This window comes from Panulirus ornatus, chromosome 4, assembly GCF_036320965.1.
Source record: "Panulirus ornatus isolate Po-2019 chromosome 4, ASM3632096v1, whole genome shotgun sequence".
Taxonomy (NCBI): domain Eukaryota; kingdom Metazoa; phylum Arthropoda; class Malacostraca; order Decapoda; family Palinuridae; genus Panulirus; species Panulirus ornatus.
The window spans coordinates 10,608,337-10,625,806 of NC_092227.1; the positions used below are offsets into that span (position 1 = coordinate 10,608,337).

The window sequence follows — 17,470 nt, forward strand, 5'->3', positions numbered from 1 at the left end:
TTCTATCCATACTTGCTGCCTTCATCCATTCCCGTTGCCACCCCGCCACACATGAAATAACACCTCCTTCCCCTGTGCACACAGGAAGTAGCACTAGGAAAAGACAACAAAGGCCACATTCGTTCACAATCAGTCTCTAGCTATCATGTGAAATGCACCGAAACCACAGCTCCCTTTCCACATCCAGGCCCCACAAAACTTTCCATGGTTTACCCCAGCCGCTTCACATGCCCTGGTTCAATCCATTGACAGCACATCGACCCCAGTATACCACATCGTTCCAATTCACTCTATTCTTTGTACGCCTTTCACCCTCCTGTATGTTTAGACCCCGATCGTTCAAAATCTTTTTCACTCCATCGTTCCACCTCCAATTTGGTCTCCTACTTCCCCTCGTTCCCTCCACCTCTGACACATATATCTTTGTCAATCTTTCCTCACTCATTCCCTCCATGTGACCAAACCATTTCAATACACCCTCTTCTGCTCTCTCAACCACACTCATTTTATTACAACACATCTCTCTCACCCTTTCATTACTTAATCGATCAAACCACCTCACACCACATATTGTCCTTAAACATCTCATTTCCAACACATCCACCCTCCTCTACACAACCCTATCTATAGCCCACACCTCACAACCATACAACATTGTTGGAACCACTATTCCTTCAAACATACCCATTTTTGCTCTCTGGGATAACATTCTCGCCTTCCACACATTCTTCAATGCTCCTAGAACCTTCGCCCCCTCCCCCACCCTGTGACTCACTTCCGCTTCCATGGTTCCATCCACTGCCAAATCCACTCCCAGATATCTAAAACACTTCACTTCCTTCAGTTTTTCTTCATTCAAACTTACCTCCCAATTTACTTGTCCCTCAACCCTACTGAACCTAATAACCTTGCTCTTATTTACATTTACTCTCAGCTTCCTTCTTTCACACACTTTACCAAACTCAGTCACCAACTTCTGCAGTTTCTCACCAGAATCTGCCACCAGCGCTGAATCATCAGCGAACAATAACTGACTCACTTCCCAAGCCCTCTCATCCACAACAGACTGCATACTTGCCCCTCTTTCCAAAACTCTTGCATTCACCTCCCTAACATATATATTTTTCTTCTTTCTTTCAAACTATTCGCCATTTCCCGCATTAGCGAGGTAGCGTTAAGAACAGAGGACTGGGACTTGAGGGAATACCCTCACCTGGCCCAATTCTCTGTTCCTTCTTTTGGAAAATTAAAAAAAAAAACGAGAGGGGAGGATTTCCAGCCCCCCGCTCCCTCCCCTTTTAGTCGCCTTCTACGACACGCAGGGAATATATATATATATATATATATTATTATATTATATTTATTATACTTTGTCGCTGTCTCCCGCATTTGCGAGGTAGCGCAAGGAAACAGACGAAAGAAATGCCCCAACCCACCCCCATACACATGTATATACATACGTCCACACACGCAAATATACATACCTACACAGCTTTCCATGGTTTACCCCAGACGCTTCACATGCCTTGATTCAATCCACTGACAGCACGTCAACCCCGGTATACCACATCGCTCCAATTCACTCTATTCCTTGCCCTCCTTTCACCCTCCTGCATGTTCAGGCCCCGATCACACAAAATCTTTTTCACTCCATCTTTCCACCTCCAATTTGGTCTCCCACTTCTCCTCGTTCCCTCCACCTCTGACACATATATCCTCTTGGTCAATCTTTCCTCACTCATTCTCTCCATGTGACCAAACCATTTCAGAACACCCTCTTCTGCTCTCTCAACCATACTCTTTTTATTTCCACACATCTCTCTTACGCTATTATTACTTACTTGATCAAACCACCTCACACCTCATATTGTCCTCAAACATCTCACTTACAGCACATCCACCCTCCTGCACACAACTCTATCCATAGCCCACGCCTCGCAACCATACAACATTGTTGGAACCACTATTCCTTCAAACATACCCATTTTTGCTTTCCGAGATAATGTTTTCGACTTCCAAACATTCTTCAAGGCTCCCAAAATTTTCGCCCCTTCCCCCACCCTATGATTCACTTCCGCTTCCATGGCTCCATCCGCTGCCAGATCCACTCCCAGATATCTAAAACACTTTAATTCCTCCACTTTTTCTCCATTCAAACTTACCTCCCAATTGACTTGACCCTCAACCCTACTGTACCTAATAACCTTGCTCTTATTTACATTTACTTTAAATTTCTTCTTTCACACACTTTACCAAACTCAGTCACCAGCTTCTGCAGTTTCTCACATGAATCAGCCACCAGTGCTGTATCATCAGCGAACAACAACTGACTCACTTCCCAAGCTCTCTCATCCACAACAGACTGCATACTTGCCCCTCTTTCCAAAACTCTTGCATTCACCTCCCTAACAACCCCACCCATAAACAAATTAAACAACCATGGAGACATCACACACCCCTGCCGCAAACCTACATTCACTGAGAACCAATCACTTTCCTCTCTTCCTACATGTACACATGCCTTACATCCTTGATAAAAACTTTTCACTGCTTCTAACAACTTGCCTCCCACACCATATATTCTTAGTACCTTCCATATAGCATCTCTATCAACTCTATCATATGCCTTCTCCAGATCCATAAATGCTACATACAAATCCATTTGCTAAGTATTTCTCACATACATTCTTCAAAGCAAACACCTGATCCACACATCCTCTACCACTTCTGAAACCACACTGCTCTTCCCCAATCTGATGCTCGGTACATGCCTTCACCCTCTCAATCATTAGCCTCCCATATAATTTACCAGGAATACTCAACAAACTCATACCTCTGTAATTTGAGCTCTCACTCTTATCCCCTTTGCCTTTGTACAGTGGCACTATGCAAGCATTCCGCCAATCCTCAGGCACCTCACCATGATTCATATATACTTTAAATAACCCTACCAACCAGTCAACAATACAGTCATCCCCTTTTTTAATAAATTCCCATACATGCACAGACATATACAAGTATGGATATGTACATGTGTATATACACATGTACATATCCATGCTTGCTTGCCTTCATCCATTCATACATGCTTGCCATTACCCACATGAGTGAGGTAGCATCAAGAACTTACAAGTCTTAAAAGGTAAAGTCCTCACTTGGCTCCTTGCTCTGTTCCTTCTTTTGGAAAGTAATACAGAAAAGAGGATTTCCAGGCACCCACTCCCATCCCTCTTAGTTGTCTTTTACAACACATAAGGGACACATGGGCAGCATTCTTTGTACCCTATCTCCAGGGATACCATAAGAAATTTCTCACATTCCTTCCATTGTTATTTTATAATTCATGTACGACTCTGAAACTCCTACATTTCTGGCATTTCATTAGGATATGTCCTACAGCTACACTGTACTTGGAGGTGTCATATGTAGGGGCAGGTCTTCTCTCCATATAGTGACAATAGGTCATCATTATATGAACACGCCTCAGTCGACAAGTGCATGAACAATCCTGAGTAGATGAAGAATTGTCTTATAATGGTAATTCTTGAAGGAGGAGGGATGCCATACTTCAACAACTTTCTTTATTCTCTGTAGTTTGTTATTCTTTCTGTATTCTAAATTCCGGCTTGCATACCACATACATCTAACATGATTATTAATTTTCCTAATAAAATCATTGTAAGGTACATAAAAAACACTCTTAAAGAATCACATGCAAGGATGTAAAGGGTCTGGGTTGTAATGCCTATCAACACTAGTTTGGCTCAATTTCAAAAGTATCACCCAAATACCAAGCTAGAATCCCCATCCTACCACCCACAGAACATGCCCATTTGGGATTTATGCCCCCATGCACTGAGATTGAAAAGCCTACCAAAGGAAAAAAGCATTATACTTACAGTATGAATGAAGGGAAAGTCTTTACACCAAATCTTCTTGTTGTCTGACCACCATCATTATCACGATCAATAATTGCTACATTTTTCTGGTTTTGCAAGTTAACAGCAACAGCCTCAATTGTGGCACGCAGCTGAGTACAGGTGTCACACCCTGAACGACTGAACATCACCAGCCAATCTCCAGTTGTAGCTCCAGTTGCTGCTTGAGTTAAATGCTGTGAAAGAGGAAGAAATAGAATTGCAGATCAAAATTGAACAAAATAAAGCCAAGAATTATATGTAAAAGAGCAATATAACAATAATCTCATAAGTCATGAAAGGCAAGACCTGTTGTACAATGGCTTATGTCCAGATTCCCATATGTAATAGAATGACACAAATCCTGCAACTGCAAAACCTCACTCAACTTTATATTCAAGCAAATATATTTAAATGCAAGGAACTAATCCACAGACAATAAACAATACTTTGGGATTTGCACATGGAATCACGTTCTTTTCCATACTTTCTTGCAATTTCCCACATGGTTAGAAAGAACTAGGCAGTGCTCTCTGTTTTTTCAAAACTTTGGAGGGTCTACATCTCATGAAGCCTATTATGTACAAATAAGGTCCCTAAGCTTGATTAAATGCTCCTTAACTGGAGGAATTTAAGAAAACATTCAGGGAGTTCAGCTACTTTATCCACAATATTCTTTTCCAAAGATTCACTGTTCCTCTTTTCTTACCCTGCTACACTAGTTCTATGTTTTCTTATAGCTTGCAAATGCTTGCTTCCTTGAGCGCCATCTGTATCTTCACCAATGCACACCTCATTTGCTTTGTGACATCTTTCATTAAACCATTCCTTCCTCTTTCTTATCAATCCTCTGTATTCAAAGGCTTGAGGTACCCATGCCTCTACACCTTAACTTGTAAATTTCACACAGCCTCTCAACACAACATCATGGCTCCTGAATTCTATTTACAAATGCATATTCCCATTGAAATTTCTGAAGTTTGTGTAGTTTTCATAGTTATATCTCCCCTTTAATTCCTGTCTCACCCGTTCTTTTAATGCCATCATTAACCTTATATTCAAACTTAAGCATTACATGAACACTTCTTCCAAATGGTGTATCACATGTGATGGTCTGAGTGCCAATGCCAGTACAACTGAAGGTAAGATCCAATAATGATGGTGCATCAGTTCCCCTTATCTTAGTAAGTCCCTCTCATCCTATTAAGTTCCATGACATGTTGGTGCAAGAAATTTCCCTCTTTGCACTTCAGTAACAGTGACCTATATTGGTTCCTCTGTGTATCTCTTTAAATTAAGACCATTCATTTATATATCTTTATTTATTTATTCATTTTACTTTGTCACTGTCCCCCGTGTTAGCGAGGTAGTGCAAGGAAACAGACGAAAGAATGGCCCAACCCACCCACATACACATGTATATACATACACGTCCACACACGCAAATATACAGACATATACATCTCAACGTATACATATATACATATATATATACACACACAGACATATACATATATACAAATGTACATAATTCATACTATCTGCCTTTATTCATTCCCATTGCCACCCTGCAACACATGAAATAACAACCCCCTCCCCACGCATGTGCACAAGGTAGCGCTAGGAAAATACAACAAAGGCCACATTTGTTCACACTCAATCTCTAGCTGTCATGTATAATGCACCGAAACCACAGCTCCCTTTCCACATCCAGGCCCCACAGAACTTTCTCTGGTTTACCCCAGCTGCTTCACATGCCATGGTTCAATCCACTGACCACACGTCGACCCTGGGATACCACATCGTTCCAATTCACTCTATTCCTTGCACGCCTTTCACCCTTCTGCATGTTCAGGCCCCGATCACTCAAAATCTTTTTCACTCCATCTTTCCACCTCCAATTTGGTCTCCCACTTCTCCTCGTTCCCTCCACCTCTTACCCATATATCCTCTTGGTCAATCTTTCCTCACTCATTCTCTCCATGTGACCAAACCATTTCAAAACACCCTCTTCTGCTCTCTCAACCACACTCTTTTATTACCACACATCTCTCTTACCCTATTATTACTTACTCGATCAAACCACCTCACACCACATTGTCCTCAAACATCTCATTTCCAGTACATCCACCCTCCTCCGCACAACTCTATCTATAGCATACGCCTTGCAACCACATAACATTGTTGGAACCACTATTCCTTCATACATACTCATTTTTGCTTTTCGAGACAATGTTCTCAACTTCCACCCATTCTTCAACGCTCCCAGAACTTTCGCCCCCTCCCCCACCCTATGATTCACTTCCGCTTCCATGGTTCCATCCGCTGTCAAATCCACTCCCAGATATCTAAAACACTTTTCTTCCTCCAGTTTTTCTCCATTCAAACTTACCTCCCAATTGCCTAGTCCCTCAACCCAACTGTACCTAATAACCTTGCTCTTATTCACATTTACTCTCAACTTTCTTCTTTCACACACTCTACCAAACTCAGTCACCAGCTTCTGCAGTTTCTCACACGAATCAGCCACCAGCGCTGTATCATCAGTGAACAACAACTGACTCACTTCACAAGCTCTCTCATCCGCAACAGACTGCATACTTGCCCCTCTTTCCAAAACTCTTGCATTCACCTCCCTAACAATCCCATCTATAAACAAATTAAACAACCATGGAGACGCCACAGACCCCTGCCATAAACCAACATTCACTGAGAACCAATCACTTTCCTCTCTTCCTACACGTACATATGCCTTACATCCTCGATAAAAACTTTTCATTGCTTCTAACAACTTGCCTCCCACACCATATATTCTTAATACCTTCCACAGAGCATCTCTATCAACTCTATCATATGCCTTCTCCAGATCCATAAATGCTACATACAAATCCATGTGCTTTTCTAAGTATTTCTCACATACATTCTTCAAAGCAATCACCTGATCCAAGCATCCTCTACCATTTCTGAAACCACAATGCTCTTCCCCAATCTGATGTTCTGTACATGCCTTCAACCTCTCAATCAATACCCTCCCACATACTTTACCAGGAATACTCAAAAAACTTATACCTCTGTAATTTGAGCACTCACTTTTACCCCCTTTGCTTTTGTACAATGGCACTATGCAAGCATTCCGCCTATCCTCAGGCACCTCACCACGAGTCATACATACATTAAATAACCTTACCAGCCAGTCAATAATACAGTCACCCCCTTTTTTAATAAATTCCACTGCAATACCATCGAAACCCACGGCCTTGCCGGCTTTCATCATCCGCAAAGCTTTTACTACCTCTTCTCTGTTTACCAAATCATTCTCCCTAACCCTCTCACTTTGCAAACCACCTTGACCAAAACACCCTATATCTGCCACTCTATCATCAAACACATCTCCTTCTCACATCCCCACTACTTGTTATCACCTTCCTATTAGCCCCCTTCACTGAAGTTCCCATTTGCTCCCTTGTCTTACACACTTTATTTACCTCCTTCCAAAACATCTTTTTATTCTCCCTAACATTTAATCATAATCTCACCCCAACTCACATTTGCCCTCTTTTTCACCTCTTGCACCTTTCTCTTGACCTCCTGCCTCTTTCATTTATACATCTCCCACTCATTTGCATTATTTCCCTGCAAAAATCGTCCAAATGCCTCTCTCTTCTCTTTCACTAATAATCTTACTTCTTCATCCCACCACTCACTACCCTTCCTAATCTGTCCACCTCCCATGCTTCTCATGCCACAAGCATCTTTTGCGCAAGCCATCACTACTTCCCTAAATACATCCCATTCCTCCCCCACTCCCCTTACCTCCTTTGTTCTCACCTTTTTCCATTCTGTACTCAGTCTCTCCTGGTACTTCCTCACACAGGTCTCCTTCCCAAGCTCACTTACTCTCACCACTCTCTTCAACCCAACATTCTCTCTTCTTTTCTGAAAACCTCTACAAATCTTCACCTTCTCCTCCACAAGATAATGATCAGACATCCCTCCAGTTGCACCTCTCAGCACATTAATATCCACAAGTCTCTCTTTCGCGCGCATATCAATTAACACGTAATCCAATAATGCTCTCTGGCCATCTCTCCTACTTACATACGTATACTTATGTATTACTCTCTTTTTAAACCAGGTATTCCCAATCACCAGTCCTTTTCAGCACATAAATCTACAAGTTCTTCTCTATTTCCATTTACACCACTGAACACCCCGTGTACACCAATTATTCCATCAACTGCCACCTTACTCACCTTTGCATTCAAATCACCCATCACTATAACCCGGTCTCGTACATCAAAAACTACTAACACACTCACTCAGCTGCTCCCAAAACACTTGCCTCTCATGATCTTTCTTCTCATGCTCAGGTGCATATGCACCAATAATCACCCATCTCTCTCCATCCACTTTCAGTTTTACCCACATCAATCTAGAGTTTACTTTCTTACACTCTATCACATACTCCCACCAGTCCTGTTTCAGGAGTAGTGCTACTCCTTCCCTTGCTCTTGTCCTCTCACTAACCCCTGACTTTACTCCCAAGACATTCCCAAACCACTCTTCCCCTTTACCCTTGAGCCAAAACATCTAGGTTCCTTTCCTCAAACATACTACCTATCTCTCCTTTTTTCTCATCTTGGTTACATCCACACACATTTAGACACCCCAATCTGAGCCTTCGAAGAGGATGAGCACTCCCCGCATGACTCCTTCTTCTTTTTCCCCTTTTAGAAAGTTAAAATACAAGGAGGGGAGGGTTTCCAGCCCCCCACTCCCGTCCCCTTTAGTCGTGTGGGAAGTAAGTACGGTAAATATGGTAAATTAAACTTTCCACCCTGCATATAAGCGGTCTGAAAAAAAAAAAATCACTACCTTTGTTCTTTAAAAGTATCATCTTACCTCAAAGTTGACATCACTAAGACTGTGAACTTTTGACTCTGTGTTAGTAACCAAGTAATGCAACATGAAGTCATCATCAGAGGCATGGCCAGTGTACAGCAGGGGGATCCCTTTTCGTATGAAAACAACTTCAGAGCCCACTTTCTGTAAGAATTAACCATAAAATTTAAACAAATTTAATACATGTACTTTGAGTGAGATCTATTAGCTCTGACATATTTTGAAATTAAAAGCTCATATATTACTAAATTCACCATAAAGGTCAAAGGTAAGACAATATAATTCCTAATTAAAAGTCCATCAAACCAGCTACTAATGAGTGATCATCAAAAACTATGCAACATTAGTGAAGCCCACCTTGTTGTTCAGTCCATACTCTTCAGCAAGCGCTGGAGAGTGTGTGCGTACCACCCAAGCATTAAGTGCTTCTACAACATCTTCTCTTATTAATGCCAGAGTATCCTCAAGATCTTCACATCTTCCAGTGCATTCAACTTTATTACCTACCACACATAATAATAAATTATCTTCATGCTTGATTCATGCAAAACCAATGATATGAAGAATTCTAAAAATTTCTAAATATTCTGATGATAAAAGGATTAATTTGCCTGCCAATGTTCTACTAACACAAAAATTTTACATACTTTTATCATCATCCCTAAATAGTGGTGGTTACTAAAAAAAACTGTCTATCAGATACAGTGTACTTTGACTTAAATCAATATGTAACTTCTTTAATATTGATAATGTCCAAACTGTCCATAAACACTAAAATAAGAATAAAATCATAGTAGCAAGTGGTTAAAGCTGATAAATGTGATGACTAAAACAAAAGTAAAGGCTGTGAGACTTGTAATAATAATAGTAGTACTAACAATAATAATAATAATAATTATAATAATAATAATAATTGTGATCACTGAAACTACTAGGATGTCTGTGATGCTTGTAACAACATTACTTGTGATGACCAAAATAGCAACAAAGGCCATGAGGTTGGTAAAGGTAAAAGTGGAGGAAATCACATTTTACTGGTGTATGCTCATCTCATTATTCAATCCCTTAAGAAGCTCACAGCAAATGAATCCATATGACCTTAGAGAAATAGTGCCTATCCAAAGCAGGGCCTGTAAATGAACTTTCCCGAAAGAACTGATGCCCAATCACACACACTTCAACAGATGTCAAAAACTAAAAGGTGAATGTACTGAGGAAAATATATAAGCAAAATAACAGCCAAACAACATGACAAAGGTATACAGGAGCATGAAAGGAGCAACATAAAATGAAATTAAAAAAAAAAAAAAAATCTGGGGGAAAAAGAAAGGAAAGCAATTAACCTATCGATATTCTAGAAACTCATCAGCAGCAAATTATTAACCGAATTTCAAATAATCAAACAGAACTCAGGGAATGGGTTCTTGAAGCCAGAATTATATGAGGAGCTGAATGCAAAGTTCCAAAGTGTACTCAGTTGAGAACAGGTTACCCTCAGCACTTATGAAAAAGATGGGTAAGAAACCATTAGGACTGTTACATACAGCTCTAAATCCAGATCAGGCATATGAACTTAACGAAATATCTCAAGTACTGAAGGAGCTACCTAAAATGACATTCTCGAAATCAATGGAAGAGTATCAGTGCAACATGAGAGGACGAGAGCAAATACACCCATTTTCAAGAGTTGAGATACAAGCATAGTCAGTATAATAGTGAACTGATGATTAGAAAGCAAATGGATGTTCACTAGTATGGTTACTCAGAAATACAAATGATGCTATTTTGTTGTGATGGTAGGGCTAACAGTCACAGTCTGTCTTGCTTACTAGATTTTGCTATTTCTCTTGACTGTCAGTCCTTAGCTCACAGCATGCATTGCTTTTTAGACTCCTGGAAATAAGGGGCTTCATATGAAGACCTTAGTAAAGATGTAGGCAATACCTGAGGGGATTCTTATATAACACTATCTTTTATGCAGCTTCTTTGATATTGTTATCTATCTGGAGTTCATCCAATTTTGTCTTCACCACTGGTCTAATCTTCTTTTGAATGCTTCTGTAGTCACTACATGCATATTTCCTGGTTCTGGTACTTATCAAATAAGGGTTCTAGTTTCCTCACCAGTTTCATGATACTACATTCCCAGGTATTACACGTGATATAATCATTTTGTATCTTCCTTGCTCATATGCTTTCATATCTAAAACAATTCTCTTTATAATTCTTATTTGCTGCTAAACATGTATCATCATGTACCTCTTTCTTCTTCAATTTTGCTGGTATAACCTTTTGTAAATTTTCTCAAATCTGTGTACTTCCACCAGCTTAACTGGTAGCATTATCAGAGCAGAATTCAGTTCTATCTTTTATAAACAAATTTGTCATCATTTTCTGCCTCTTGTTGAAAAAGTTCTCAACAGCATACCATTTAATATTTGACTTAAAAGTGTTATCAATGTAATCTTGAAATTCAAGATTTTCATCTATAATAATTCCCAAATCCTTAACATTCACTTCACACGCTATTTCTACTTCTGTAGACCCCTTGTAATTACCTACTTGCACTGAAAAGGGAGCAAGATTTACACTCGTATGGCCCATCTCTTGAATGGTCTCAACCATCTTAAACCTCTTAAATCTCTGTATGATGTGTGCATTAACCACATCCACAGTCAGTCTGTTCCATTCATTCACTACTCATACTATAAAAATATTTCTCAATATCTTTTTTCACTCATATTTTTTTCATACATATTTGCCATTTCCTGCCTTAGCGAAGTAGCATCAAGAACAGACGACTGAGCTTTAGAGGGGAAATCCTCACTTGGCCCCCTTCTCTTATGTCCTCTGGTTGCTTTATCACCATCTGTCAATACTGTCACTGTCCACATCACTGATCTATTTTAAAAACGTTTGTTAGAGATCACATCATTCCTCACTTCTCTATTCCAAGGTAGGTAAACTGAAAGCCTCTAGCCTTTCCCTGCAACTTGGCTCTCTTAATTCTGGTACCATTTTTGTAGTATTCCTGTGGACCTTCTGTATTAGCTCTTGGTGCTGCTTTACGAGCTTGGCCAACCTGAGAAGCATATTCTAAATCTGGCCTTCTGTAAGATATATGAATGGCTTGCTAAATATTCCCTTAGAAGACTATTCTCATATATGCCAGAAGACAGTTTGTCTCCTTAACTATTTTCCCCATATGGGACTCCAAGGACAGGTTAGAGATGATGTCTACTACAAAGCTCTTCTCTCACACACACAATCCTGAACCTTATTTCCTGCTTGACAATAATCGTAAAGGGGTCAACTTTTGTTTAGTCCCATCATCAAGACTACATGAACTCAGGTTGAATTTTATCAACCATGTTTCAGACCAACTTTACATCTGTCTATGTCCCTTTGTAAGCTGATCTAATCATCCTCACTTTTCACTTCCCTTATGACCTATGCATCATCTGCAAGCATATATATGAGCCCATACCACAGTCAATTCAATGCTGAATGAGAAGAGTAATTGTCCCAGAACCAAACCCACTGGCACTACCCTAATCACCTCCACTCATTTGGAAAAGGCTCATCCAATATGCATCCTTTGCTCCTTCCTAATGATAAGCTTCTATCCATTCAAAGATTTTCCTCATTATCTCTGTCAGGTGATCCAACTTAATCAGCCTACCAGACATAAACAGTCTACCCAGCCTTCTCTTTTGTCCAGGACTGAACTCTCTCAAAGAACCCTAGTAGGATATTTACTTAAGACCTCCTTTTCCTAAAACCATGCTGTCTCTCACCTACTTCATTTTACCTCTTTAGAAAGTCACCTGCTTGCTTTCTAATAGTCTTTTCCAGAATCTTACCCACCACACTCATTAGTGAAACCAGTCCATAATTCTGCGCATTCCTTTCTTAAGTAATAGGTATTATGTTTGCCCTTTTCCATTCACTAACATTTTGCCTCTCTACAGTAAAATGTTGAACAATAATACAAGTGGTATATCTAGGGTATCTGGCATTTGCCTCTCCATTAACATCTTGAACAGTAATAAAAGTGGTTTACCTAATGAATCTGCAAACATCTTCAGCACAGAGAAATTTTTACAGCACTTTGAGCCTCATATGGGTCAAGTTCTTCTAACAGTCCATTAAAATCTTTTCTAGATATCTCAATGATTTCAAAAACCTATCTTCATCCCATCCCTCTGGTTTTCAAGCTATGGTGTCTTCCCCTGTAAACATTTCTGAACAAATTCATTTCCTCATGTATCCTTATAACCTCGACAATTGTTTCCATGATCCCTTGGCCCATTTAGCCATTCTGTAACAAACAAATGACTCCTGATGAATTACAATCTTTATTGGGGGGATTTCCAGTTGCTTTTCTGCATTATTCTTAGTAGTTTCTTTATTCCTTCTTCCTTATCCTGTCATACTCATTCCTTGCAATTGCTGACTGGCTCCATTACTTTTTTGACATCTTTTATTAATCCTTTCTTTTCTCCGCATTTGAGGCTTTAGTTACCCATGTCCATACACATTCATTATAAATTTCACGGAACCTCACCAGAAATCCCTGGTTCTTGGCAAATGAACTCCATTTCCCATGTTACCACAGAAATTTTTGAGGTCTGTGTAGTTTCCACAATTATATCTCAGCTTTATGTCCTGTCTTACATCTGCTCATTTAATGTCCTTGTTTACCACAAAGTCAAACTTGAGCATCACATCATCCAATACGTGTATTTTGCATACTACTCTCAACATCCATGCTAGTATGTGTGAAGAGATCAAACAATGATGGCATTCAGTCCTCATCCTAGTATGTTCCCTGACATGTTGGTATAGGAAATTCTTCAGTATACATTCTTAAAAACTTGTCTCTCCATGACTTCCACCACCAAGAGAATCCAAATTCCCTGTCTATCTCTTTATAACTGAAATCCCTCATCATCAGTACTTTACCATTAATCTCTAAAAAATGAGTCTTTCTCTGCTCCATGTACCATCTTGGATGTTCCTTCATTTTTATCACTGTATAACTGTTCTAGGTTATTGCAGTTATTTGGAGGATTATATAAATACCACTGTACATTTCCTCTTTATGTTTACTCTTCCCATTATGTACTACCTAAATAGGCAACCCTCTACAACTTCTTGAAACTCAAGGCTATCTTTTATCAAGAGGGTTAATCCTCCCCATTATTTATCTTTTCTTTCCTTCCTTGTTATTATCTACCCCTCTGGGCACGAGAGATGAGACTTTTACCTCTCGTAAGCTTAATTTCCGTGACTTCAACCATGACAGGAGCTCTTTCCCCACATAGTTCTTGAATTTCAACATTTTTCCATAAACTATTAATCCATCAACATTTTAATATACTACCTTCTGTCTGATACCACCATCTTTTAAGACTCCTGCCCATTCTGCAATGCAACCAGAGCTGCTCCATCCTCTTGGCATGTAAGTTTTCATCTTATGACTATACTTTTTTTTCATGTTGCAAGACTCCAGGCACAGAGAGAAGTCCACATTAAGGCTGGCCCTTAATCAAAATAGAGAGAGAATTATGAAGAGCAAAAAGAATAGACACGGGGAAAGTATTCATGAATTTTTGAGGACATGAAAGACCTGTCTTTTGAAATGTGCCAGGTCACAGGTATTGGGAAAGACATGAGAAGGTAGAGAGTTCCAAAGCTTTTCTCCCTCTCTTTCTTTGACTTAACACATATGATGAATATTCCACCGAATTTCACCTTGCCTTTAAGTTTCTTAGCTTTTCTAAGTACTTCCTGGCTTGATGAATCTGTGTCAAATTTAACCGTAACTGGTTGCCCCCTTATATCTTTGTTATAACCACCTATATTTCTTTCCTCTATCATCAAAATTGCACTTGGCAATAACATAACACCTTCAAATTTCAAAAATGCATTTCCTGCTCCTCTATTCTTGCTTCTTGATCTGGTGTATGATCTTCCAAGTCAAAATTTATCAGTAATGCATGTCTATCACCTTCCCACTTTACTAATCTTTCTAACTATGGTGCCACTCACTTTTCGGTTAGATGTATGAAGGTGTGAAACTATTGTAAACAGTTTCATTATTCAAATGCTCAAATTTTTTCCTCAATAAATTCCATGAAGTTCTCTTCCCTCCATTTTTTTTTTAAAGTTAAAGAGAAAGGAGAAATCAATCAGGGCTCTGCAAGTGTTTGTACACCTGATTTGGTAAGAATGAAAAGTTAAATGAACAGTGACACAGTAGTGAATTCCAAAGCTTAGCAGTTTGAGTGAAGGAGGAGGCATCCTAAGAGCCAATCCTCGAAGGCTGGTCTCCACACAGAAGCTGTGGGAAGGGGCCACCAAAATCTTGCTACAGTTCCAAACATTGGGGATGGGGTCACATGCAGAGAGTTAACAAGAACAATGGACAAAATAACTACAAAGTAGAGACGCAGACAAACATCATGGTGTATGGAATGAGAAGGTTGAAGAAAGTTGGCACCAGGAAAAATATTGAAATGGAAGGCTCCTGATTCCACTCTTTAATAGTAGACAGCATCCTATATCTCTGCATTTTTTCTTGGTCTTCTTCATCTCCCACTGTTATACTTTCATGTCATCTGTAATACACCTAACTCTGTCTAAACTATACCGAAAACTTCTCCTTCAGCAGAAGTGCTAGTCCTCCCTTCGATATCACCTTCACATTAACCCAAATTCATCCCACCATCATCAACTCAGAGCAGAAACATCCAGGTTCCTCTCCTCAAACTTTTTACCAGTTTTCCTCCTTTTCATCTTGGTTAAATCCACAGAAATTCCATAAGTATCATTTCCATGCTCCTATTTTTACACATATTCTTATATACCATACAAATTAGTTACACACACACAAACACAGATCATTCAAATGAATCAATGAAAATTACAGTCTGGTTTTCATAATCTATAACAAGTAATACAGGAGAAATTAATTCATTAAATTGAATATAACAGTTGCTGTATAAATCTGGCTTCCCAGCACTCAAGATGCAATCACACCAAGTATCTATGGGTAACTCAAATGTGTGAAAATTTTTTCTAGTTATGTCTTGAAGTTGCTAGTGACATGTTTGAATGAGAGAGGGAATCATACATCAGTTGGAAATTTAAACCATTGCTGCAAAAATCTGTGGCAGTCTTGTGGTATGTTGCAAGCTGAAGAATGGATCATTTATCTCTAAGGAGGGTAAGACTAAAGTTGGTATGACCTGAAATCAACTAAGCAAAGCTCAGCATATGGCTGCTGAGATATACCCTTAAAAATGTCTCTATTGGGGCAATACATTATTGCTACCTAAGTTTGGTGACTAAAAGCCTGATGCTACAATCTCCAAAGTGACTTACAAACTCCTTTTGTACATTATGTTTTGGAAGTAATATAGTAACTCAGTTTAAGGTGTTAAACGGTGCTTTTAGCTCTGCATGTACTTGTAACTTAGTGTTTCTTATATGGTGTACATTGCACAAAGATTGTAATCTGTATAATCTGTATAGGGCTTTTCTTAATTCAAAGTTAATATCTCATGTACAGCATGATTGCATATACTTATCAGGTCATACTTTATGATCCACTTTATAAATGAAGAATGTAAAAGACTTTTCTTGAGATCCAAAGGCTACAGGAAGCTAATCATGGTTCTCATTCTCTATTCACCTTAATAGGTGTATGAAACCAGACATTCCATGTATATAATACATCCTTTTTGCATAAATGTATATCCTGTACATTATATATATATATATATATATATATATATATATATATATATATATATATATATATAATGTACGCGGGAGACAGCGACAAAGCAAAAAAAAAAAAAAAAAAAAAAAAAAAAAATCATCCCTGGGATAGGGGAGAAAGAATACTTCCCACGTATTCCCTGCATGTCGTAGAAGGCGACTAAAAGGGGAGGGAGCAGGGGGCTGGAAATCCTCCCCTCTTGTTTTTTTTTTTAAATTTTCCAAAAGAAGGAACAGAGAAGGGGGCCAGGTGAGGATATTCCCTCAGAGGCCCAGTCCTCTGTTCTTAATGCTACCTTGCTAATGCGGGAAATGGCGAATAGTTTGAAAGAAAAAGAAAGAAAAGTTTGGTTACATTATTAAGTTAGTCTGATTAGGTTAGGTAACGTCAAGTTTCATTATATTACATTGCTCCTATGTTACATCAAATGAGGTTACTCCAATGTTAGGTCATATGAGGTAAAGTTAACCCTATGTTAGGTTAATTTTGGATTGTGGTGTAATTCTAAGTTTCATATACAGTGTTTTTACCCCACTACTTCCCTGTTTCAAACCCCAGCCCACTCTAAGGAGACTCAAACTTCTAGTAATTAGCCAATTTTGAATGCCATTTCTAAACCTAAAAATAAGCTTCATTAACAAAAGTAGCACTAATGGCTGAATGTCCTTCTTCATGTCTGCAATGAAACAAATTTTTTCTTGTATGAAATGATAAAAAGCATTAAAAAAAAAAAAAAAAACTCAAGTTATATGAATACCTTATATAAGCTCTGGCCTGGTACACATCTAACTTAGCAGTGGTCCTGTCCACTGGTGAGCAAGGGGTGGAGGATATTTCTGCCTTTCTGTTCATCTTTATTTCA

General features: G+C 39.1%; 1 protein-coding gene across 1 annotated transcript in view; it reads right to left on the bottom strand.

The window, feature by feature from the left end:
• Nucleotides 1–17,470, bottom strand: part of LOC139765804 (uncharacterized) — a 35,317-nt gene that overhangs the window by 13,805 nt on the left and 4,042 nt on the right. The window contains exons 2-4 of the mRNA XM_071693601.1: nt 9,177–9,322; nt 8,820–8,963; nt 3,900–4,114 (exon numbers count right to left, since the gene is read on the bottom strand). Coding sequence (XP_071549702.1) covers nt 3,900–4,114; nt 8,820–8,963; nt 9,177–9,322 — 505 coding nt within the window. The remainder of the gene's footprint in view (nt 1–3,899; nt 4,115–8,819; nt 8,964–9,176; nt 9,323–17,470) is intronic.